We start from the raw sequence: 27013 nt of genomic DNA, 5'->3' as shown, positions 1-27013 counted from the left end.
ACCTTTACTATGGAAGTAGACACCTTTTGGTGTTACAAATGGGTAAGATGCTGCATTTGTCTGTTGATATATTCACAGCAATCTTTTTTTTTCATAAGGAAGAATTTATCACTTAAATTATTGAGTTAAGTATTAATGTTTTAGTTTTAAAACATATTCACTCTTATATAATGTGAAGAGAGTCATAGCCATCTTTTTTTACCCAAAAGTATCTTTTTATTGATTATTAAGGTAGTATCAGTGTAGATAATTTAAACATAGGAAATTATAAATACTGCTCATAATCTCACCAAAGATAACCACTATAATATTGTGCCATAGTTTTCCAATGTTCTTCTGTTTGCATTTATATTTTACGTATAGATTTATATTATATATAAAATTTTCTATCTTTATTTTTTCACTTAATAGGTTAATAGTCTTTGAAAGCACACTTTTTGTTGAACATATAATATTCTATTTTGGTTTACTTAACTATTTTCTTATTAACTGGACTTTGGTGTTCATGAGTTTAAACTTCTGAAGCATTTTTTTGCTATTATAAGTCATGCTTAATTGAACACAAATATTTGACTACATCTAAAACCATATTGGCATACATTCTTGAAAACTAAAAACAGAAAGTGGCTTATCATAAAATATATCTTAGTTCTACTAGAGTTCTTATGAATGGATCACTTAGGAACCAATGTATTACAACATAAGATAAACCTCCTAGAAGCTAGAATCTAGATGAGACAAAAATCTAGAATCAAGAACCAGTGCTACTCTTGTTTCTGTGATTGAATTTGTCATGTTCTTCATTGATGAATAGTATTGGGAATGTAGCCAAAATATATCCCATAACACAGTCATTTCCTTTTTTTTTCCTATATATGTGTGTGTGATGTAAGTGTGACCATAAGGATAGTAGGACTTTTCATTTAGGTGTAAAATTCTAAGAGCCCAAAGACAATCTGGAGAAAGAAAAGAAAAACCTAAACTGATTGAGCACAGAAATTGATACTCATTTTAACTTTTCAGAGAATGATATGTGACTAATAAAACTGAGTGTCACAGCTATGACGATACAAAATAGTTAGTCAAAGCAACAGATAAGCTGGGCACAGTGGCACACGCCTGTAATCCCAGCAGCTGAGAGGCTGAGAAGGAGGATCTTGAGTTCAAAGCCAGCCTCAGCAACATAGTGAGACCTTAAGTAACTCAGCGAGACCCTGTGTCTAAATAAAATACAAAAAAAAAAAAAAAAAAAGGATGTGGGATGTAGCTCAGTGATTAAACAACCCTGGGTTCAATCCTCAGTACAAAAACCAAAATCAAATAAAGAAACAGAAAATAAAAGGAGTTTTAAGAGTTGAGTTTAGACTAACTTGAGGTGAGAGTTTTATATATGGAATCAGTACAGCTGCTCAACAATGGCAAGGAACTATGTAGAGAATATCTTTATGTAGAATGTTATTTTTTTCTAATGGAACAGTCATAATATGCTATCATTACTAGCACACAGCAATGTCATTCCATAGGATTTCATCATATTTTGATTTTCATTTTTAGAGCTCTGCAAGATATTATCATCCATTGTTTTGGAGGGATATAGGAATTGAACTTAGGGGTGTTTTAATACTAGCTTACGTCTCCAGCTCCCCGCTCTTTTTAAAATTTTCATACACTAAGTTGCCCAGGCCAAACTTGAACTTGTGACCCTCCTGTCTCAGCCTCCTACGTCACTGGGTATCATCCATATATTAGAGGCAGCAGAATTGAAGCTTTCCTTACTAGTAATCAAGGAAATGCAAAACAGATCACAGTAAAATTCCATTTCACCTTCATCATACTAGAATAGCCCAAAGTCTGATGGGATAAGTATTGTCAAGGTAATGATAAATCCTCCCATCCAGTGCCAGTGGAAGAATGAACTTGGGATGAAAAAAAAAGAGATTTTGTCTTATGATATTTTATTTAATTTAAATGAAATATGGCTACATAATTAGATTGAAAAGAACAGCATTTATTGTGGTATTTGTTTCCCTGCCTCCATATTTGAAGTATTTCTTTCTATCTTTTTTAATAGCTACATTGCTATATGTTGGGTGACTTAAACAAGTGGAAATTTATTTTCTCTTAATTCTGGGGGCTAGAATTTTGAGATCAAGGTGTTGCTTTCCTTGGCTCATAAGTGGCTGTCTTCTCCCTTGTATTCACATAGTCTTCACATGGGTTTATATTTTAATCTCTTTTTCTCATAAGGACACTGATCATATTGGAGTAGGTCCCATCTTAATGACATAATTAATACCTGAAAAGGCTCTATCTCCAAAGTGATAGTGTGATGTACTGGAGCTGAGTATTTCAGCCTATGAATTTGAGAAGGACATAGTTCATCCTGTAGTAGTAGCTGCTCTGACGATAACATGGTTTGTCCTCCTGAAATCATATTGAAATTTAATTCCCATTGTGGACTATTAAGAAGGTGAGAACTTTCTCAGCTATGGGGTTTAGAGGTAGAGTTGTTGGGAAGTGATTAAGTTTACATAAACTCATTAGGGTGAGCCCCCCCAGGATTAAATCCTGTGGCTTTTTAAGAATAGATCAGGCACACATGCACACTCATTATTCCCTGTCTCTCAACATGTGATATTCTGTGCATTTCAGGACTCTGCTAGCAAGAAAACTATCACCAAATGAAGCCTTGCAACTCCAGAACCATGAACCAAAATAACCTCCTTTCGTTATAAAGGAGACAGCCACAGGAATTTCATTATATTAATGAAAAATGAATTAAAGGAGCAAAGTTAAAAAAATTAATTAAGGTCTTATAGTTGTTATGATGGAAAATTCAGACCCTGATGTTTTTAAACCCAAATGTTATTTTCAGAAAGTTGCATTAGTGTCCTTAGATTCCTAGAGATATACCCCCAAACTAGTTACTTTTTCCCCCTCAAAGACTCAGGAATTTATAGAGAATAATTTACCGACTTGAAAATAAAATCAAGAAGAGAAAATACAGAACTGAAACATTGAACTCTAAGTACACTGCCTGTTTTCTAAGTATAATGTAGTTTGTATTTGAATATAGGAAAATAAAGGACAGTAGACGTAAAGCAGGAAATAAGGGGTGGTGGGATATGACAGAGAATGAACAAAAAAGCCTCAGGGTTTGTTATAGGAAAGAGCGAGAAGAATAATACTTTTTCTTTTATTAAGCATGCCTAGCAGAAAGTCAGAAGTATCTTGAAATATATAGTCTGCTCTTTTTATATGAATTCCATCATTACAAAATGGTAGTTTTGATGTTAAAACTGGATCCATGTAAATGTCAAAAAAGTTCCAAATAATCATGAACTTCAGATATGATTAAGACTCCAGAATAAGGCTTTATTTGTGATCATTCACTCATTGCTCTTACACATGGCAATCTCTGTGCCAGGTTCTGACAAAGGAGAGACTCTAAAATGGAGAGTTTCTGGATTTGGTTTTGGAATGTGGTCAATCCTCAAAACATGTTTCATTTCTTGTAGTCATTCATAGATCAGTAATATAAGTCAAATATCTGTACATTAGATCAAACTTATTTGGCCAGGTGAAATTAAAATGAATAATCGTTACCTTGTGTTAAATTACCTAGTTGTATGAAAGGTATAACTTCAAAGAATTAGAGTTTAAAATGAAACAAAATGATTGCTTTCATTACAGTTTTATGATAACTTAAAAAAAAAGAAGTTGGAAAGATTTTCATAGTAGTTTTGTTCTGGAATGAAGTCAGTAACTTTATTCAGATGCCATTGAAGTGACACCAACTTATGTGTGTGCTTCTGGTGTTTCCTTCTGTGGGTAGAATGTGCTCTTTAAATTTTTTTTTTTTACTTCGACCTATTGCTATATTTGGAGCTGTATAATATAACACACATCCTGCCTAAGATAACATCTTTTTTTTTCTTAATTGCACTTATATCCTCTCTCTTCTCTTTTTTTTTTAAAATAGATAATATTAAGTGATTAGAGAAGCATCTCTGGGAGTCAGCTAAGATGTCTCGGAGAAGATTTGATTGTAGAAGTATTTCAGGCTTGTTAACTACAACTCCTCAAACTCCAATGAAAATGGAAAACTTTAATAATTTCTATACACTTACATCTAAAGAGCTTGGAAGGTAAGAATACTATGATGTATATGCTGTTTAAAGTCAAATTTTGGATTTCTGTTTCTATAGTTCTGTGAAGTCATCATCTCTATTGCTGTTATACAGGGTCTCAACTGACTGGAAAATCAAATCTGTAGATGGTTTAGTGACCTTCTATCAAGTGTTACACCTAACTTCAGAGTTCCTATGGGAGTTTTCCCTTTCTTATCTAAGGTCATGAATAGAAAGAGGGCTGCATAGCGCAGTGGATTGCTGAGTCCAGATCTGGGCTCTCATTTCCTAGCTGTGTGAGCTCAATTAAATTACTGGACCTCTTGGTGCCATAGTTTCCTCATCTGAAGAAGGGAGAAAGATACTTGTGTCTATTTTATATTATTGTTGTAAGGGTTAAATAACTTAATATTTGTAAAGTGCCTTATATATGGTGGTATAAGTTTTTATTTAATAATTTTTAAAAATTCCTAGGATATTTTAGTTTGTACTTGCCTAAAAAAGAAATAGGGAGATTCTCCTCCATCACTTTTTTCCTAATTAAATAAAAATAGTTAACATATACCTGAAATATAGTTCTGTATCACAAAGAATGATTCTTCTATAAGTAAGAGCCTGTATAAATTTTGCCTTGGCTTAACCATGGTGTAAGTTTCTAAACGCCAAGGAGTGACTTGATATTATGAGATCATTTAGTACTACTATTTTAATATACATGAAATTATAAAAGCTATGCCAAGTTATCTATTAAGTATCTTCTGAGCTTTAAATTAAAGGTAATTAATGAAGGGTTGCAAAATGGTGATTAATTTATATGTTCAGTGTGATTTAGTTATGGAGGTAAATGTTTTGGTTTTATTAAAGTGGCCTGGTTAGTCAATGTTTGCATAGATAGATGTATACTAAAATAGTAGGGTTAATTTTTTTCTTTGAAAATCTCAATGTGAAAACAAAAATTGAACGATTAGAGGTAATTCTTTCCATAGTAGTCTTTTTGTAAATTTTTTTTTTAGTTATAACTGGACACAATACCTTTATTGTATTTATTTTTATATGGTATTGAGGATCAAATCCAGTGCCTCACACATGCCAAGTGAGCACTCTACCACTGAGCAACAACCTCAGCCCCCATAGTAGTCTTTTAAGATGGAGACAAATCGTTGCTTTTTCACTTTTATAGATATTGAATGAAACCTTTTTCAAAATGAAGATGATGAGAATATATTTTTCAAAATAAAGATAAGATCTACCTTATTAAAGAAAAGAACACAGTGCAAAAGCACAGATTATAATTGTATCATACTAATTAATTTTGTATGCAAACTATTTGCATTTTTTTTCTTTTTTCTTTTTTAACTGGGGATTGAATCCAGGGATACTCAACCACCAAGCTACATCCCCAGCACTTTTTTTTTTTTTTTTTAATGACAGGTCTTGGTAAGTTGCTTAGCGTCTAACTACGTTGCTAAGACTGGCTTTTAACTTTCGATTCTTCTTCCTCAGCCTCCCAAGCCACTGGGATTATCAGCATGCACCACCACTGGCTTGGATGTTTTAATGGTATATTAAAAGAGAATTTTAAAGACATTTTAAAATGACTTTGGTAAATCATTTTGTTCTGTCTTTATTTGTCATTGTATCATAGCAAGGAGTGTTTTGTTTTGTCTTCTTCTTTTTTTCTTTTATGTCATAGAATCTTTTCATTGAAAAATTTCAGTGGTCTTCTGATAAAATTTTCTTTTAAATGCAGTAAGCAGTCTTTCCTCTAATTTCCCCCAACAAGCCATTAACCAGCCTCAATTTGAATGCTTCAATTGTCTGTTTCATTTTTGGATACCTTATAGGCATAAAATGTTCTGTTTTCTTCTCTGCTAATGTCTACCTAATAGACACTGTTTTCTTTTATAACTATACCTAATGTCCAGCCATGTAAAAGTCCTTCAGATATTTGAATATTTCTAACCTTGACAGTTTCCTTAAATGCTTGTCATATGATCTGACTTCCAGACAGCTTTCCTTGATGCAGATACCCTCTTCTGAATCACTTTGTAGTGTTCATTTGTCTCTCTTAAAATGGGAGGCTTATGATTGGAAATGTCATCGTAATATCTCACCCTTTAAAGTTTAAGGAGATTGTGTTGAGGAAGCCTAGAAGTTCCCTTAGGAACCTGCTTTCTTCCCTCCATACCTCCTTCCTTTCTTCCTTTCTACTCTGTCCCTCTATTCTGTCTTCCAGCCACCCTTCTTCCAAAAGCTGCATCAAATCTGCCACATGACATTATATAAAACATTAGTAGAAACAGATGAGCTACAAGTCAGTTGGCCTGCCTTTGTTCTGTATCTAAAGTTGTATGATCTACTTAGTTGTATGATTTCCTTTTTCTTATGTGAGAAGATGGACTGTATATCTTATAGTTTCCTTTTATTATGTTTGGAAACTGCTCTGAACAGGCAATTAGATATTAAGTCCTTTAACAGTATGTACAATAAAAGGCATTTTAAAAAATTTTTCTAAGTTACTGTTTTGATGGGTAAATTTATTTGCCTTTATTAAATTAACTTTGCAAAACAAGCTCTTATGGGAACTAGAAAAGTACCTTTTTTTCTGGAAAGGTTTTGGAGAACTTCAACTTTGATGAGGGCAATATCAATAATTCTAAATTGTTTTATAAAAATGAGGTGCCATCATGAGTAAGAATTGTAAACTTGTGTCAGTATGCTTTCTGACCTTTTAGAGCAAAAACTCTTGGTAGATTCTGATTAAAGCAAATTCAGATTGCTAATATCTTCTGAAAGAGGCATAATATCATCTTTGTTTAAATTGTTTTAGACTAATGAGTCACATTGATGTATTTAATAAGCAGACCTTGATAAACTAGAAATCATGACTGCTGAGAACTTGCTTAAATTTTTTTTTTTAATATTGTAACCAATCTTAATGTATTATACTTTTGTGAAGTGGAAATAAGGATCATAGTCTTGTTTCTACTGAAACTTGCATATTTTGTAGTATATAGACATAATTCTAGCATGTGGTGAACTATAATGTTATCTTTCTAAATCCACTGGTTTTTTAAAAATTAATTTTAAGATGTCAGTGAGCAGTCTAAAGGAACATACATAAAAGTTAGTCAAGTTCATTTGTTACTACTCTCAAAAACCTTGCATTGTTCCTGTTTTTTAAACATGTTGGGTCAGTTTTTTCCACCCTTCCCCCAACCGAGGCAAAGTTTCATAGGGCTTGTGGTTAGAAGGGTGAGGCAGATTCAGAAATAAACGTCAGCTTCCTTTGTGGCTTACCCTCCCCATCCCTTCACATTTTATTGTGTATTCTAGAATGTAGAAGGGTAACTACTAGACCTTTTCGTTGCTGGGAAATCTGGTCAGCCTTGCCTTCTAGGGTATGAATTAAGTATTATTGTTAAGGGTTTTTAAAGTTTTCTTGAGTGTTTCTATTAAATTTGGTACAGTAACATTATATATTGAAAATTATTTTGGAGATTTCTAATAACTAGCATTTTAGAATAAAACACTTGTTTCTCCCCTAAGGATTCGGTTAATTGTAAAAATATTTACCTTGTTTCACAGGGTACACACATACACATACTCTTACATATATTCATGCACATATATAAAAAATTTTGGAATCTCCAACTTTAAAAGTGCCTGAGTACAGCATACAGAATAGCACAATTTGTGGCATTCTAGTAGGTATTCATTCAACAATTAAATAAAAGTACTTTGTTCTTTGTTTCTGAGGGAATTTTTCCTCGTGGATATAATCATAAAATTACAGCAAAACTTAATTGCCACTGTTAGTGCTGTAAACTCTTTTTTTTCTGATGTATAATTTTCTTGACTAACTTTCTGTTGTCTAAATTTTACAAGATGAATTTCTTTATAAAAAATTTCCTTTCTGTTTTAGACAAGTTTTTGCTTCCAAATCCAAGAATTGGCAGAAGTAAGTTAAACTTCCTAGAAAAAAAAAAAAAAAACACAAACACACAGCAAAAAACAGAACTATTTTAAAAGGAAGGAATTGTAGTGGTTAGAACAGAAAGTTAGAAATTCACATTCCAGTTTACTTCTTGGCACTCCATTTCCATATGTGACCTTTTGTGAGTCATGTAGTCTTATTCTGACTTTTATTTTATTCACTGTAAAATTTATAAAACATCAGTGTTTCAAATATAAAATTGAAGAATTGATTTATATTTTTGTGGACTTATTGAAATGCTTCATTCAATTTGTGTACCTTTTTCATAAAGTGAGAAAATATTTTGTAGTGAAAATTAAACATCCTCAAATCTTAAAACTGCTTTAAAAAATCAGTTTTGTTACATGGAAACTTGAGGCATATTTTAATAAATGTAAGAGTCAAATAAATTACAGCTTTTTTTTTCTTTAATAGCTAGTTTGTTTTCCAGTGCTTTTCATTGGCACCCATTTAGGGGAAATTTTGAGAAGAGTAAAATACAATCAGGCAATTAATTCTACCACCCCATACACACTCTAAAGACCAAGTGTATTAAAAATTGTTTACCTTGCTAAGGTCTTGGAAAGTTTGTTTTGGGGAATTGGCCAAGGGAACTGTAGAACAAAAATTGTCTCCTAAAAATTTTATTTATACCTGATTTTTTTAAAAACTTTTTTTAGTTGTAGCTGGACACAATATTTTTATTATTTATTTATTTTTACGTGGTGCCGAGGATAGAACCCAGGGCCTCACACATGTAAGGCAAGCGCTCTACAACTGAGCTACAACCCCAGCCCCACACCTGATTTCTTAGTACCAGAAACTGGAGAGAAATTTGAAGCTCGGAATAAGGTTATTAATTTTGGATCCTCTAGACTCACAAGACTTATGGAGGGGCTGCAAAGTCTGAAAATTCTCTGGAACTGAGTGTAAACTACCTGTTTAAGAGCATATGTACATTTTTTTCTGTGTAGGCAAATGAATCGCTTTTATTTCTCAAAATTGTCTTTCATTCAGGCCTTTGTGAAACTAAATATTGGATGACTGTATACTTGTAGTACATACATATACCAGTAGACATGTTCAAATTTTGGTGTGTTTTAAAATTTTGACTAAGATGCTGAGTACTGATATGAGAGAAAGCCAAAAACACACTCATTTCTAAAATAAGAAATATGTGTTTGTACCTACCTGTTGATATGTGTGTGTTTGTACCTACCTGTTGATTACTATAAATTTTCATAGTTGAACATGAAATGTCTTTAAATATTCTCCATAGGGTATGTATCTCTGCTATCTGTTAAAGGCATCACAGACCACTGAGCATTAGTAAGAAATATACTGGTAAAACAGCTGACGAATTGCAATTGAAAGTTTCCAACCTTGTTAAAAATCATTTTAAAATGCTAAATTATTACAGTAACAAAATTAAACGGGCCAAATACCCACTTTTGCATTCATTTTAATTTTTTAGATTTTAAGAAAGGCTATTTTGATTAAGGAGGTAATGTGATGCACTATGAAGGGTACAGTTTTTGGAAAAAGACTTAAGTTTAATCTTTATCTTGACCAAGTTAAGTATCTTCTCTGGGGTCTGCAAAACAGAATAACATTGTTATGATTCTTAAACACCATAATTTATGTCAAGTATATGGCATGGAGATGGTATACAAATGAGATTGTCTTTTTGCAGTGATAAAATATCATATTAATAATGAAGAGTAAATACAATTCTTCCATATCCTGTTATTAAAATTAAAATTTGTCATTTATGTTTTTAGGTGATAACACTGTAAATTTCATAAAAATAAATGTGATACTTGATATAGTTTAGAGAATAAAGACACATTCCTAATGACATGAATATTTGAAACATTTGACTTTAATTTAGAGGTGTAAGAGTGTCTGTAATATATTAACATAGTTCTCTGTGGTAAAATTAAAATTAATTTTCCTTTTTTTTTCCTCCAGAGGAAAATTTGCTGTGGTTAGACAATGTATATCAAAATCTACTGGCCAAGAATATGCTGCAAAATTTCTGAAAAAGAGAAGACGAGGACAGGACTGTCGAGCAGAGATTTTGCATGAGATTGCTGTTCTTGAATTGGCAAAGTCCTGTCCCCGTGTGATTAATCTTCATGAGGTCTATGAAAATTCAAGTGAGATCATATTGATATTAGAATAGTAAGTATGTACTTCAATAAATTTAAGTTACCTATTCTAGGATAGGTGACTTGAAATATAAAAAAATAAGAATAATAAAAATATGACAGGAATTTGTAAGGATTCCTTTGATAAAATGTTAGAGACATAGTTCATATTCAGATATTTTTCATAAGGGTAAATATATAGCCTTACACAAAAGCACAAAACAGACAGCAAGAAATAAACAAATGTCAATACAATATTTGGGGGATGTGGTAAAATTATACTTTTATTTTTGCTAATGACGTGGAAATTGAGATTTTTTTTGTTTTGGTAAACAATGTAATGGGCAAATAGAATTTAAATCATTTATATACTTCGTGCATCTACTTGAAAAACACTTCCAAGGAAATCCAAGAAGAACAGAATGGTAAACTGCAGAAGGTAATGACTAGAACATTGTTTGTTAAGAAACCCATTTAGTATGTGTGAAATGCATAACATTATGGTAAGAATTGTAGCCATAAGAAATTATGTTCTTTGTCAGTGAATGCTGAAACAACCAAATATTCAATAATTGAAGAGGTAGTGGGAGTGGAAGATGGTTAAAATAGCAGGTTTTACTAATATATCCACATGTGACTCTTAGTGTCTTTATTACATGAAGATCTGACACATTTATTATAAGGATGTAACAAGTATGAGTATCTATAACAATTATTATAAAAGATAACTTTAATGTGTGTTTATTATGCTTTAGATTCTAATAGTTTTAATAAAGTAAATCTACTTTTAGAAGAAAATGTATTGATGATTGTATTAATTCTTTTTAGTAGCTAACTTGCCTCATTGCCTTTTTGAATTTAAAAGCATATTAGCCTTATTTTAGCTTCTAGTTATCTTAAGGATAAAGAGGTTTATTTGCATATTAATAAAAAATGTGTTTGTGCCAGGAAATAGATTTGCCTGGAATCAACTTGTAAATGAAATTGCTAATTTTGCAAAATGTTAAGTAGACAAGTATTTCATTTCATAATGAATATCATGTAGACTTTTAAAAAAATATTTATTTTTTGGTTTTAGGTGGACACAATATCTTTATTTTTATGTGGTACTAAGGATTGAACCCAGTGCCTCACACATGCTGGGCAATCACTCTACCTCTGGGCAATAACCCCAGCCCCAAATATCATGTACATTTCCCAGAACACTAAGATATCATATTGAGGCATGTTATAACACCTTCAAAATAAATTTGAATTTTAGTAAATGCTAGAATAGGGGCTGGGGAAATAGCTCAGTTGGTAGAGTGCTTGCCTAGCATGCACAAAGCCCTGGGTTCAATCCCCAGCATTACCAAAAAAAAAAAAAAAAAAAAGAATGTAAATGCCAGGATACTCTCAATAAGATTTCATATTTCATGCATTTTGTAATTATTTTTGTCAGCTGTTTTTTAAATAATTATCACATGCATGACATCTGTATGCTTGAAGTATGTAAAAAGTAGCTAACACTTTTCAAAAATTGTGATGGAATACTAGGTTTGAAGGGTGAATATACATGATAATATTGATTGTCTTCATAAAGTTTGTCTTCTGGGTGTTCATTTAAACAGCAACAACAAAATACATTAGAAAGTTTTAATACATTTTATGGATAGACGTTGTTTATAATCTGAAAATCATTCAAGTACTCTGTCTAGTAAACTAGCAGAACTGTTACTGATCTCTGTACCTCTGGCTGAAATGTAGCAAGCACTCAGCAAATGTTTGGTAAAAAAATTTAATATTTTACCAAAGTTTAAAAAAAAGTCACTTAAGTTATTACTAGGGTTTTGGCTTAATTATTTCGCCCACCACTTTTGGAGTGGCATTGTCACATCATGTAATTTGAGTTGATGGTAAAATATGGTCAGACAGTTTTAGTTGTTTTAAAAGGTGGCATTATTTTTTATATGGTAAAAATAAAATTGTGGAATCTTTTACTCTAATTATTATTACCAATTCAATTCTGTACTCAAACCATCCTACATACTCATTTTTTTTTATTTTACAAAAGTTCAAATCTATAGAAAGATGGAAAACTAGCACAGTTGACATTCTTACATGCTTTACTTTGATTCACCACTTTTTGACATCTTGCCATGGCAACATTTTGAAAATTGTACATAGCATGATATTTATCCTTTGCATGCTAAAGTACTTATTATGAAGAATAAGGGTAATTGTCTATATGACCAGCATCATTATCAAACACAATAAAGCTAACATTTATTCAGTAGTATCATCTAATAGGCCATACTGAAATTTCTTTGTATCTAAAATATCTTATAGACTAACTTTTGTCAGTATAAGATTCATTGAGATTCACCACATATTTCATTGTTGAACCTCTTTAATAATTTTGTTTATTTTTCATGATATTGACTATTCTGAGGGAAATTTATATCATTTGTCACCTGAAATGTCATACATTCTGGATTTGTCTATGGCCCCATGATTAGATTATAACATTTTCCTTGGCAAGAAAACCATATAGGTAATGATCTTATTTTTTATTGCTTCACATCAAGTGATATTAATGTCAGGTTGTTTTATTATTGGTTTTATTAAATTTGAACTTGGTTATGGTGGAGTCTACTAGCTCTCCATTCATTAACTGTTCATGAAGATGAACTTATTTGGTTTTTAGATTTAAAAAATGTGAATTGCCAATATTATTTTTTATTTTTATTTTTTATTTGTTTTACTTAGCTACACATGACAGTACAATGATCTTGCCTGTTCCTTAACTCGGAGTTCTCTATTATAAACAATAGCATCAATATTCAGATTTTCTTTACCATGTTATCATGAGACATATTAGAGTTAAGGTTCTGGTGAATTTTCAGGGAGTTTTGGTGGGTGGAATGGGATTAAAGTCAAGAATGTGTGATTGGAATTTTTGTATATGTCTACAGAGCTTTTTTTACAGTGCCGTTAAGAGTAATGTGGCAAATCTTTGTTGCTTTTCATGTCTCAGACATTGTGGTTAATACTTACAGAGGTGATCTCTTTTAATCCTGTTAATTCATCTGTAAAATGGGAATAATAACATCTTTGTCACATGGTTATCATGAGGATCAAAATAGATGCTATTCATATATACCAGATCTGTCTTTCTATATGTATGGAGCAGAGCTTATTGTATTAACTACTGTTTTTATTATTTTTATCACACTTAAGACAGACTGTAACATTATTCACTTATAGAGCAATTCAGTTTTATTCATTCAACATTCAAGTATTAGTACCCAGAATTATTTTTATCATTTATTTTCTTCTTAAAAATTCTCCCTTCCCTGCACTATTCTTAAGAGTGTACACATTTATACACACATACTCGCACTAAACTTTAGATGGCTGTGTCTTTTATTTAACATGTGTACAGTATTTAAAAGTTATTTTTAGGCAAATGATTTTAAAGGTTGTATTATTTGAATTTTTTTCAGTGCTGCAGGTGGAGAAATTTTTAACCTGTGTTTACCTGAGCTGGCTGAAATGATCTCTGAAAATGATGTTATCAGACTCATTAAACAAATACTTGAAGGAGTTTATTATCTACATCAGAATAATATCGTACACCTTGATTTAAAGGTAAGGTAAAATGATTTAAAGGAATGCAAAGTCTGTGTTCCTTTGTTGCTTTTGATGTGTAGAATTTTAAGTTAGTTTTGATCAGAAACAAGTCACATTTAGCCTGTGCTGTGTGCATTCTTTGCCTACCTACATGCTACATGGACCTGATTTTGTATTGGCAGGCAGGAGAAGACTCTTCATGTGAGCAGCTAATCACTGAGCTCTTAAAATGCATCATTCTTATGTTATAATCCTACAGTCATTCTACTCTCTCCCTCTCTTAGAGCCACACCCTGGACCTTTTCTTAATTTATGAAACTGTCCACCTCTGAAATACTCAATTCTGTTCTCTGTCTCGGAAAATATATTCTTAATAATCCTCATTCCTTTGTTCCCATTATGCTCATTCATTTTTCTCTTGAGGTTTTCAATCTTTTGACTCTTTCCAGATCATTTAGGTTCCTCTTGTAAGCCCTGAAACTTAAGTCTTTCATGTTGTCCTTTTTCTTCCTTTCCTCCATAGTCATCCAAGGACCTGAAAGTCTATCAATCTCTACTTTCCAAACATTGACTCTTCTCTACAATCTCCCTGCATGATTCTTTGACTTCCACTACCACTTTATAATAACAATCCCCAGATCTTGGCCTATACTGCAGGCCTGTCTCCTAATTTCCAAATCCCCCCTTTTAAACTGCATTTGGATACACATGTGAATGTCCCATAGAAACTTTAAAATGTCCATATCTCACACTGGACTTGTCATCTTCCCTTTCTCTTACCCCTTTTAAAAAATAAATATAAAAATGAAAAAGCTCTTCTCTATTGGATACGCCTGTGGAGGGGGAGTAGTTTTGACCATCTAATACCCCTACCATTTCCACTACTGATGAGATATAGGAAAAGAGGAAACATAATAAATACCAGGATACTCAGGCTCCCATGATCTTCCTATTATTAGATTTATTTTTTTCCCCTGCTAAAGACAAACCAAATATATTACATAGCATCACACAGCACTTGAAGTCATGGATGCCATATAAGCTTGACTTTATATACCATAAAGCCCAAGATTGACAACAACAGAACTAATTACCCTTACTTTTTCTCCTATGTTGGTATCTTTGATTTAATAATAAACATGAGGTTTCCCAGAGTTAAAACACTATGATGATTGTACAGACTTTAGGAAAAGTACCTCTACATATATATAGATTTTGCTGGTAGCAGAAAATTTTGTCATAAGTCATAATTCTACAATAGTACAGTTGAGTCATGTGGTCCCAGAAGGCAATAGATGAAGTAAGTGTACCATGAATCTTATTGTCTAAGCATCAAACCTGGGAACAATCAGACCCAGCTCATCCAGAACCATCAGACTACCTTGAACTACCTTCTCCTAGAAATGTGTTCATGTTCATTCTTTCATGCCTCCTTTTGTGCTATTCTCCAAGCACCTTCTTGCCTGGCACACTCATGCTTATACTTTTAAAACTCAATTGAAGCATCATCTCTCTTGCATAGCCTTCTTGGACTTTTTATGAGTAGTATTAGGTATCTTGCCTTATTATTGAGTACTCTGTCTCATAATCAATGTATCAATCTAACTTTCCTTCATACTGAAAAACCTTTTTGAGTACAGTTTTTTACTTTATTCATCATTGAATATATAGTTCTTCTTAAATAGTAATTCAGTATGTTTTGATGAATGACTCAATGAAATACCTAATAGCTAAGCAATACATTTCACTTGATATATCTTCAATCTGAGATTAATATTCTTTTATTATACATTATTTATCATTTTTTGTTGTGCTTTACTTAGCCACAGAATATATTATTGAGCAGCATATACCCTCTTGGGGACATCAAAATTGTAGATTTTGGAATGTCTAGAAAAATTGGGAATGCATGTGAACTTCGGGAGATCATGGGAACACCAGAATACTTAGGTAAGAATTTTCTTTTTCCTACACCTTTCAAATTTATTACATAAATGATACCTCTCTAAAGTTGTATTTTAGAGCATCTAATCCCAGGATTCATTAGGTTCAAGTCTTTTTTTTTTTCTATTATTTATATATGACAGCGGAATGCATTGCAATTCTTATTACACATATAGAACACAATTTTTCATACCTCTGGTTGTATACAAAATATATTCACACCAATTTATGTCTTCATACATGTACTTTGGATAATAATGATCATCACATTCCACCATCATTAATAAATACACTGAAACTTGGTTGTGACACATTTAAATGAACTGTACTAAATGTAGGGTTATTAAAACATTCACAGGATATTGACTAAGTGTAAAAATTTAATGTTTATGTATAAAGACTTTATTTGCAAGGAAAAAAGAAATGAGTAAGAGGGGAGTTAGGGAAAAGGAGTGGTGCTTTATCAGCAAGAATGTTAGGCTTTAGAAAACAGTTTTGTTTTGGAGAAGTATAGAGAATTTATTTTGCTCCTTTTTTCTTTTCTTTGAGGGGAAGAGAGCTGGAAATTAAGTGCAAATTAGGTTTTTGATAGGTTAAAAGGGATATTTAATCTACTTAAAAATCTGTCATATCCAAGAAGCATAATTTGCTCATAATGTCATTATAAATGCATATGATCATATTTATCCTGAAAAGATAAATTTAAATCAGTCTAATAAAATGATAAAATTAATTTCTAACAGTAATAAAACTAAAACTTTATTAAAGATTCTAGTTTCTCACATTTTATTTCTTCATAATTGCTTTTTCTGACATTAATCTTAATGAAACTTTCGTTTTTTTTTAACTACATAGCTTCCAGTTATTCCCAAGAATATTGTTAACACTTTGAACCTTCTGGTCTTGGGCTGGGAATATAGCTCAGCTGACAGAGTGCTTGCCTTGAATGCACAAGGCCCTGGGTTCAATCCCCAGCACCAAAAAAAACTCCCCCAAATGAACCATCTGGTCTTATACTTTGTTCAACATTAGCTATGTTTAAATGTGTAATCACAGAATAGCTAAATTCCTGATGATCTTATGTCACTCAGATTTTCAAAATTAAATATAGTTCTAATTTAGTATAGTATAAAGTAATTTTTGTACCTCTTAATTTTTTAAAAATTTCATTAGTTCTTTTTATTTATACATGACAATAGAATCCATCTTGATAAAATTATACAAGCATGGAATATATTTTATTTTTATGTTGTAAAATTTGTTGATATTAAATTTGACTTTTCTTTTCTCTTAGCACCAGAAATCCTGAACTACGATCCCATTACCACAGCAACAGATATGTGGTAAGATTCTGCTCATTACCTAAATGCCCTCATTGAAAGTTGGGTAATGTGTATTCCTGGGTTCTCTGATCCCAAGGATAAATAATAAGGATTTTTGTCCAGAAGATTTTATTCAAGTATCATTATTATGCCACAGGAGAATATTTACTTGTCTGTCCTTTTGAGATAACACTTAAACTCTGAGCCAAAGGTACAGAAATAAATAGGAAAATTCCTTTAGGGGATGAAGACTCTGGATAATCCACAGTGTAGAGCTACATGTTCTGTAATAGAGGTAAAATGCTCAGAAAGCCTGGATGAAGCAGCACACAAAGTAGTCTTAGGTTCCACCTAACAATGGGAAACATCTCATCTTGGTCTAAAAGAATTAGGTAGAGGTGTTTACCAAGAAAAAGATGAGGTCAGATGCACATGCAAGTTTGGTTTTATGAGTGTACATTGATAGGGAATTGGGAGTTTTTGTGGCAAGCACAGAGAGAACATGATGGGGATTAGAACCAGGGGACATCAACAGGAGACTGATCTCATAGGCCAAGTGGAAGAGTTTAGACTTATTCCCTGTGTTCTCTGAACTGCTTATGAGTTTGCCAAGGAAAAAAGATTCTGTTGTTAAATAAGTTTGTAAAACCCGTACCATATTGTCGATTTCTGGCTCTTGAGCACCAGCCTTTTCATTAATATATTTATAACTTTGAAAAGTTTTGTGGTGAAGATATTTACCTGTCCAACTCTGTGCTTTGACAAACTTACAGACCGTATGTACACAGAACCCCTGCAAAGATCATTACTGTGTCATTGCACACCATTTAGAACTGCTGCAGCAGCTTTGTGTCTCTGAAACAGATGTCTGTGTTGAAGGGGATATTGTGGACATCATGATATATTTTAAGTAAATTGTTTATGTTATTGTAACACATGTGCATGAAGTTTCTTTGTGTGAGGCAAACTTTGAGGTAACTAGTTATTTTAGTTTTAATAATATAGGAATTTCTAAAAGCAATTTGAGTCTCTAGTTTATATTTAAGGACAGGAATTTATAGAACATTGATAGTACTTTATGTAAATATTTAAAAATTAACATACATTTTTAATTTCCTCCTCTCATTTTTTAGGAATATTGGTATAATAGCATACATGTTGTTAACTCATACATCACCATTTGTGGGAGAAGATAATCAGGAAACATATCTTAATATTTCTCAAGTTAATGTAGATTATTCAGAAGAAATATTTTCATCAGTTTCACAGCTGGCCACAGACTTTATCCAAGGCCTTCTAGTAAAAAATCCAGAGTAAGTAATAATACTAATTTGTTTAATTACTATTACAAAGTAAATAATATGTGTTCATTAAGAAAGATACATTTTAAAGTTATATAAAATTAGAAGTATGCTGAAGTTTCAGGTAAAATGGGGAGAGAGATGATATGAAAGATCATTAAATAATAAATATATAACTTTAGATAAGAAAGTACAATAGGAAATTTAGAATGAAAAGATTTGGGTTATTTCTCAGCCAGCTATTAATCCTTGAAAATAATAGAAAGTTTACAGTACATATGGCTGATTATTATAAGACTTTATTGTGAATGATTTGTAGTTAAATAATTACAGTTATGTAACAAGAACAAATTACTGATTGTCAAATCTTGAAGGATTAGATGTTTGATGTTTGAACAGCCTTGTAACTGTGGATCAGGACTCCTATTCATTGGCAACTTCAAGGCACAAAAAGGAAAAGCAGACCTTTTCTTTATCCAGAATCAAACTATTTACTTAAAATGGCCTGACTGCATGGTATAAAAATTGTGACATAATGCTTTATGCTGGCATCCTGATTTCTTTCTGTTAGTCTTTTATCTCTGTCAGTTATGCATTTTCTGGAGGACTCCGTTTGCTTATCTGTTAAAAGAGAGAAAAACAAAAACTCATTGATTTCTTAATTATTTTATTAGGTTAATTCAAATCCAAATAATTCTTACTGGCTATATTATAGACTTGAATGATTATTTAATAGGAATTGTAATAATACTGTGCAGTTATTAACAATTTTTGTTTCTCAAACTTTTTAATATTCTAAAGTTTCTATGATGAACACATTAACTTTACTATAATCAGACAAAAATTACACAGAAAAACAAAAGACTATATAGCATATACCAACTGGTATTTGTGTTAAGCTTAGAGTTATATTTATATAAAGATAGGTTTTTTTCCCTTCTTTTACAACTGTAGTATTTGACCATATTACTTTCATATAGAAACAAAATTTGAAAATTTAAAGTGTTAGATAAATATGATTGAAGACTAGACCTTGTTTTCAAGTTTTAGTGTTATTTTTTAAGAATGCAAAATAATGGAGAGTATGTTACTTATTTATGTTTTCCAACAAAGGGCTTGTAAACCTAGAAATTATATAAATTTTACTAAATTTTATTTGTTAGGCTTACATATTATTTCAAGCCTTTTTACTAGATTTTTATCTATAAGTTCCATGATAAGTCGAATTGTCAGTACATGTCAAGTTTAAAAAATGCAGTTTTCCTTCTTTCAGCAATCACAACTAGGGGAACACTTTTATATATAAACTGAATCTGCACATGAGCAGATATCAGGCTTGGAGGTGATGAGGAAATACAAAGGCTAAATAGTTCCTTGATTATTTTTGTTTTTGTTGCTCACTTCTCATTCTCATTCTTTGTCTTTTATCATTTACCAAGATAATGAGACAAGTATTTTCTTCAGTAAAGGAAATTTCAAATTAAGTGTAATTTCCATTATGTTTTTGTCAATGCAGACCAGAATCAAGATTTTCAATTAGAGAAAGTAATGGGTTAGCCATTAATTTTTTTTTCATGTGAATTGTGGTTCCAAGAAGAGATTTACTAGAAAAAAAGTAGTTCATGGGCTCAGGATATCTTTCTGGTAGAATACTTAAGCAGATATAAATCCCCAGCACAGGAAAAAAAAAAGATATATAAAAGATATATATGTGTGTATGATCTATATATGTATATGATTAATATATATATATATATACACATTTATGATCAAATAAAGAATAATTCTAAAAGTATTATTTCATATTATTATTATTACATATTATTTCAAGCCTTTTTACTAGATTTTTATCTATAAGTGATATTTTTAAAAAACTTGGATTTTTTTGCATAATCTTGGAGAAGATATAGGTAGGATTGCATATTAAGGTCATTTAGAGGGCAGTTAAATCCATCTTTTAAAATATAAAGACCCAATAACTTGGGGCTGGGGTTGTAGCTCTGTGGTAGAGTGCTTACCTAGCATGTACGAAGCCCTGGGTTTGATTCTCAGTACCGTATATAAATAAATAAAATAAAAGTTTATTGACAACTAAAAAATAAATAAATAAATAAATAAAAAGACTCAATGACTTTATCAGTAATTTATTCACAGGAAGTAATCAGAGAAATTCCACCAATTTTTTTTCAGTGTTCATTGCTGCATTAATTATAGTTAAGTCTGGAAGTATTGATGGAGGTCTGATTAAATAAATTATGGCATATCTATATGAAAGAGTGATAAATAATATGGCTGTTAATATGTTAACTCTGTACTGATATAGAAAAATGGGCTTGAAACACATTACTGAGTGGGTGAACAAGGAAATTGCAAAAATATATAGTGTAGGAACATGTGTTTATGTGTATGTGTATGGGTGTATGTTATGAACTCCAAAGGGCTTGGACATCCCTGTCTTGATAACTGCGGCCCTCATGGCCTTTCACAGCTCACTGCCTGTGGCTTCCTTCAGCAGGTGCTCTGCATTTCTGGCATCTCTAATTTCTTGAGTTCTCCATTGTGGCTCTGGCTTCACTCTCAGAGCTTTACTATGAAATCATCCTGTCAGGAACTGCTTGCATGTATTGTGACCCTGCCACAAACAACCTGGCCTCTCAGGCTTTCCTTTGAAATTTTGATAGATGTGTCCACAATTCCACAACTCTGGAATTCTGCATGCCTGCAAAGCCACATTATATGGATGACGCCAGGGTTTGCCTCCAGCAAGAAATGTACTGGGACCTGCTTAGACCATGCCTGTAGTGGTCTCCAGTGTCTAGATATCTGAACATGGGGAAAGCAATCCCAGATAAACAATTCCTGAGGAGTCCCCATGCAATTTGAATACCTTAAGGAGCTCTTATCAAGGAAAGTCTTTGAAACATGTTTACACTTATCCATCTTTGAGCCTGTAAGGGAGGAGGGGTCTTAAGTGATTCCCGAGATGCTCTCAAGGCATATTTCCTGTTGTCCCAGTTCAAGGTACTTGGCTTATTTTTAAGGGTTCTAATCTCTTTAACAACTACACCCTCCTTGTCTGGAACTTTTCTTATACTTCCTTTTTGGCTAAACTGCAAATTTTCCAAATTTTTATAAATGCTCTTCTTGCCCTTTTTTTTTCTCACTGTAAATCTGACTAAAAGCAGTCTATACTACCTGTGCCACTCCCTGAGTGCTGTGCAACCATGAAAATTTCTATATCAGATTAATTAGTCTTTTAACACTAAACTCAGCCTGATGCAGTTTCAGGCCATAGACAAAATGTAGACAAGTTCTTTGCCAGAATATGATATGAGTTGCCTCTAGTTCACTTTGCAGTAGAGTCTTCATGTCCATCTGAAACCTTATCAGCACAGTCTTTACTATTTACATTCATGTTAGTAATTTTGATTTTGATCCCTTCATCAGAATTTGTCCTTTAGGCTCTTCTTAGAGCATCCTAGACTTTCTCCAGCCTATTTCTCCAAACTTCTAAATTCCTCCAATTTTACAAGCCAGTATCAAAGGTTCTAGACCACATCATCATGGATACTCACAAGCAATAGCCCAACTTCTCAGTACCAATTTTTTGTTTAGTTCTCATTCTGCTGGTTTTTTTTTTTTTTTTTTTTGGTGGGGGAGGAGGGCGTGCTGGGGATTGAACTCTACCAACTGAGTTGTACCCCTAGCCCCTCATTCTGCTGTTTTGACAAAATATTCAAGATAATCAACTATTGAGAGGAAAGGTATATTTTGGCTCATCATTTCAGAGGTTTCAGCCCATGGACAGTTGGTTTTGATCCACTGTTTTTAGTCTGTGACAAAACAGTCATGGCAGAAGAACATGTGGTTGGAGCAAACTGTTCACCTCATGGTGGCCAGGAAACCAAGAGAGAGGGAGGAAGGGCCAGGGTCCCTTTATGTTACTCAAGGCACACTCCCAATGACCTAACTTCCTTTCACTCACCTCCCAAAGCTTTCACTACCTTCTGATAGCACTGCAGGCTGATGGCCAAGTTTTTAACACATAGGCCTCTTGGGCAGACATTTAAGATCTAAACTACAGCATGTATCATTTTTAAGTTAGGAGAATTTAGGCAAAATCCAAGTCTCTTGGTATACTTATTCCCTAATCTATTAAGTAGTGTAAATAACACCTATTTCTTAGTTTCTTGTGATTATTAGATAATATATTGAAAACATTAATATAACACCTGGCATATAACTAGGCATTCAATAAATGTTAGCTACTATTATCATGATTATTCTCTACTATTTGGATTTTATAGTATTATATGTTATCTTCATAATCATTTATAATTGTCTATAATCTGTCAAACTAAAGACCTTTTCAACTTGATTTTAGTGCTCAATTTCCCCTTGATGCTTTCTTTCAAAGGAAAAGACCAACAGCAGAATCCTGCCTTTCTCATTCTTGGCTACAGCAGTGGGACTTTAGAAGCTTGTTTCACCCTGAAGAAACTTCTAGCTCCTCTCAAATTCAGGATCTTCCAGTAAGGTCCTCTGAAGATAAGACTTCTAAATCCTCTTGTAATGGAACCTGTGGTAATCGGGAAGACAAAGAGAATATTCCAGAGGATAGCAGCATGGTTTCCAAAAGATTTCGCTTTGATGACTCTTTGCCCAATCCCCATGAACTTGTTCCAGATTTACTCTGTTAGCACTTTTCTCTTTGACTCATTTGGATTGACTTTGAAATTTGAAATCAACTCCATTGTGAGATGTGCTTTGAGGCTTCATATGTGACTGTTTATATTGTAAATTATCTTTGGCATAGTAGAATTTAGGGAAGTGTTTTAAAGGTCTAGTTGCTTGCATAATATCATTTGTTCCACTGAGATAACTCCACAGAGAAGGAAATATTTAAATACATGACAAAAATAAAATTTTATATGTGGGTTCACATGTTAATGAAAAGTTCAAGTGAACTTAAAAATATTTTACATATCAGGAAAAAAGTCTGTGCTATATTATGATTGCTATAAACTGAACAAAAAAATGAATGCTTTGGAATTTAATAGGTTCTCTCTTAAGATGAGTTCTATACCATGATTCTATTGACATAATTTCTTTAGGAAAACAGTGTAAAGTTTAAGCCAAAGTATATTCTTTATAGATGCTTCAGAGATGTTTTACAAGAAAATGTTTTTTCAATTATGAATATTTTGAAACTACATACAATTTCCATTATATATGATCTGCTGTGTGAAAGAGGTTCTTTAACCAGAGCAAAAAGGAAGTTAAAAGAATGATATCCTCTGCAAGTCAGAGCAAAGAGTAATAACATGGCTTTATTTTTTAACTCAAATGTCTTTTGCCCACTCTCAGCATATTTCAGATCTAATAAGGTCTGGAAGATGAGGATGCGTAGTATGTAAGTATAGTGGTTCTTCATCCTCTAGAATTTCTAGAATACAAGAGACTTAGGAAAAATTGAACATGCTCTATTTTTAGTCAAATGTATTCATCAACTAAGTGTAGAAGAAAATGTTGGCAGATCCAGGCAGCTTACTGAAATTTTGATGTCTCCTAAATACAAGTCCATCATTCAGTGCTTTAGAAGTATATGTAAAAAATACCATGGCATCAGCAGAACTATTAGCACAATGCCAAGGTCAGCATGAGAACATCAAACTCTCCTAAAGTTCTTGTGTGAAATTCCTAGTAATTAAGGAGACTCTTGGGGGAGGCCTAAGGCCACCAAGAGAGTGGCCTATAACTGTGGTATTTTGCTGGGAGCAATGTGGGCAAATCTAAGGAAAGCAGAACATTTGGTCAATAGCCAGAAACTGTTTAGTCCTAATAGTGGGAGGTGATTTATTCATTTTAGGGTAATCTTTGATGAGTTTTTCTATCTGATGACCATTAAAATATCTGTTATAGCATCATGTTAAAATAACTGGTCTCATGGCCATATTACTTTATCGAACTGTATATTGACAAAACAAACAACCTCATATTTCCCCATGCAGTCAGATATTACTATAATGATTTAAATTCCTGAAATTTTGATAGATTCCAAATTCCTTAGATGACTTTAAACTATTTTTTAATAACCATCAACTTATTTTATTTGACTAACTGGTGAATTACTTTAACATCCACAGCATTTTTTTTTTCAATATTGAGGATTGAACTCGGGTGCTCAACCACTGAGCCACATCCCCAGACCTCTTTTTAATTTTATATTTTATTTAGAGATAGGGTATCTCTGAGTTGCTAAGTGCCTAAGCCTCTTAAGCCACTGGGATTACGGGTGTGAGTCACTGCACCTGGCTCATCCATTTTAAAAGGAAAATTTCTCTCTACCTTTTTGTGTGTATGTATGTATATGCATATGTGTATATGTATAGGTGTGTGTATATATGTATAGATAGATAAAATATAGTCTCTAAGCAACTTCTCTTAACCATTCTTTGCTGTGGTATATTGTGCTGAACTCAGGTGCTACAAGAGCTCCCTTTTATGAATAATCAATATACATATAAATTCTTTAAGAAGTAGTTTGTTGGTTCAATAAACTAGACGCCGCAGATGCTTAAATTGAGCTTTCATATATTTGAAACTTATGAGGTGTTTTTAAATGTTGAGTGCCACCTTCCCCCCCCCCTTTTTTTGCCTTCAGTATTAAGGCAATGTGAGTAAAGCTTAGTAAAGTCATTGAGAATGAGGGAATGGTTACTTTTCCAAAACACCAAATTATATTTTTGAAATTTTAGAGTAATTATGCAATACCAAAAAAATAAAAACAAAGAAATGTTGAGTTTTGAATTATAAGCTACTTCTTTAAAAATCATTTTATACAGGCTTTCTTTTTCTCTGAGGAATATTAAAATAGTTTACGTTTCCTTTTAGTTAATAAAATATTAAGAGTTGTAAATTTCCATAATGTTTTTGTAACATTGTTTTATTGTAAAAAAGCAACTGCTTGTTGCACAAAGAATATAAAAAGAATCTTTTGATGAAGATAATTTAAATATTTTCACTGATTAAATGGTGAAAATCAATCTTTCAAGAGAATTTATTAGCAAATGACTCGGTTGTTATTCTTTTTCTCCCAAGATAAAAAAAAAAAAAAGACTGTAAAAAGCAAATGATTTATTTTCCTAAAGTAGGAATCTAGAGAGCACCTGTGAGTAATTAGGTGTCAGTAACACTTAAAACACATCTGGAAAAAACTGTTAAATTGTGATGGTCTTATAAAATTATTTGCTTTTTGAGGAAGATCCCTGGATAGGTGGGATTTTGAAATAAATGGTGTAAAGATGACAATTACAATTGTCCTTTTACTGTAAGTTGACCTAACTGAGCAGTGAAATTATAATGACACTTTATTAAAGGAAGGTAGTACCTGTTCTCCAGTCTTTAATGAGATAAGGTGATTGTGCCAGAATATAAATCAACTTTTGTTTCTATTATTATGAAAAAAAAACAACTCAACCAGTGTGACTAGTGATGCAGTTGATTTTCATTCTGGCACAAGCTCTTTTTTTCATTTTGGATGGGTGACAAACAGTTCAAGGCCATACTTCAAATAGCCCTTGCTCTTAATAGCATTTATAAGTTGATATTTTATAACTGTTTACATTTTTTCTGTTTATTTTTGTTTTTGTGGTACTGGGGATTGAGCCCAGAGCCTTACATATGCTAGGTAAGCGCTTTACCACTTATTTTTAAATTTTCAGTTTGATAACTGATTTGGAATTGTGTTTTTAATTGTTGTGTAAACAATTATACTTTAATTTCGAGTTACATTAAAATTATCTGACTTCTAATTGGGAGAATTATTATTAGCTTATAATTTTATAAAAGTATCTTAAAGAACAGTAATTGTAAATTTCATACAAATTGTTATGCCCTGCCATCTTCACTTTCATTAAATAATCATATTGCTTAAAGCATATAAACAGACATCATGAATATTGTAAGAAAAGTCACAGAACTGTTTATTGTCAACTTAATGATTCTTCTGGTTAAAAATTAAAAAGCACTTTTTTTAAACATTTGTGGTTGTCCTTTGTTTAAAAGCATTTTTAAATTTTCTATTCCTAAAGTCTTGCCTGAATGTTCCAGCCTTTGACCCAGGCTGTTTATTATTAAGTTCTGTCCTTTGGAAAGACCTCATAAATTTGAAAATAAGCAGATATCTATTCTCTGGTAATAATGGATACTTATTTAAAAATGTCAAGGAATGGCAATGTGGTATATGTTGCACAAGATTTTTTATCTGGTTGTGGACTAAGAGTTAATTCCCATTATTCATGGTAGTTATGTTCTATAAAGTTTCACTTGGTGAATGCTGAAGCATCACTCTGGGAAATGTAGAGTTTCCTGCAAATCTCTGTTCATAACATTTTTAAGAGCTGATCAACACATAACCTTATTTTCTGTTTCAATCTAAAGACAGTGTAATATATAATGTCAGTTCATTAACACTGAACTCAGGGCCAATGGCACTACAGCTCATGAAGCTTACCTAACATTTTTTTCTCTATAAGGCACATCACAGCCTTCTTGTATGTAGAAACATTACACAGCA

At 32.3% G+C, this 27013-nt stretch overlaps 1 protein-coding gene across 1 annotated transcript in view; it reads left to right on the top strand.

Annotated features, from left to right (window-relative positions):
- The window catches only part of Stk17b (serine/threonine kinase 17b), a 32530-nt gene extending 6055 nt beyond the window's left edge, over positions 1-26475 (top strand). Inside the window, exons 2-8 of the mRNA XM_005324353.5 lie at positions 3983-4148; positions 10078-10290; positions 13742-13886; positions 15692-15818; positions 17107-17155; positions 18268-18447; positions 22853-26475. Coding sequence (XP_005324410.1) covers positions 4027-4148; positions 10078-10290; positions 13742-13886; positions 15692-15818; positions 17107-17155; positions 18268-18447; positions 22853-23135 — 1119 coding nt within the window. The 5' untranslated portion in view covers positions 3983-4026 and the 3' untranslated portion in view covers positions 23136-26475. The remainder of the gene's footprint in view (positions 1-3982; positions 4149-10077; positions 10291-13741; positions 13887-15691; positions 15819-17106; positions 17156-18267; positions 18448-22852) is intronic.
- Positions 26476-27013: the final 538 nt, after the last annotated feature.

This window comes from Ictidomys tridecemlineatus, chromosome 7 (assembly GCF_052094955.1).
Source record: "Ictidomys tridecemlineatus isolate mIctTri1 chromosome 7, mIctTri1.hap1, whole genome shotgun sequence".
Taxonomy (NCBI): Eukaryota; Metazoa; Chordata; class Mammalia; order Rodentia; family Sciuridae; genus Ictidomys; species Ictidomys tridecemlineatus.
This window is presented reverse-complemented; position numbering and strand designations above follow the sequence as displayed.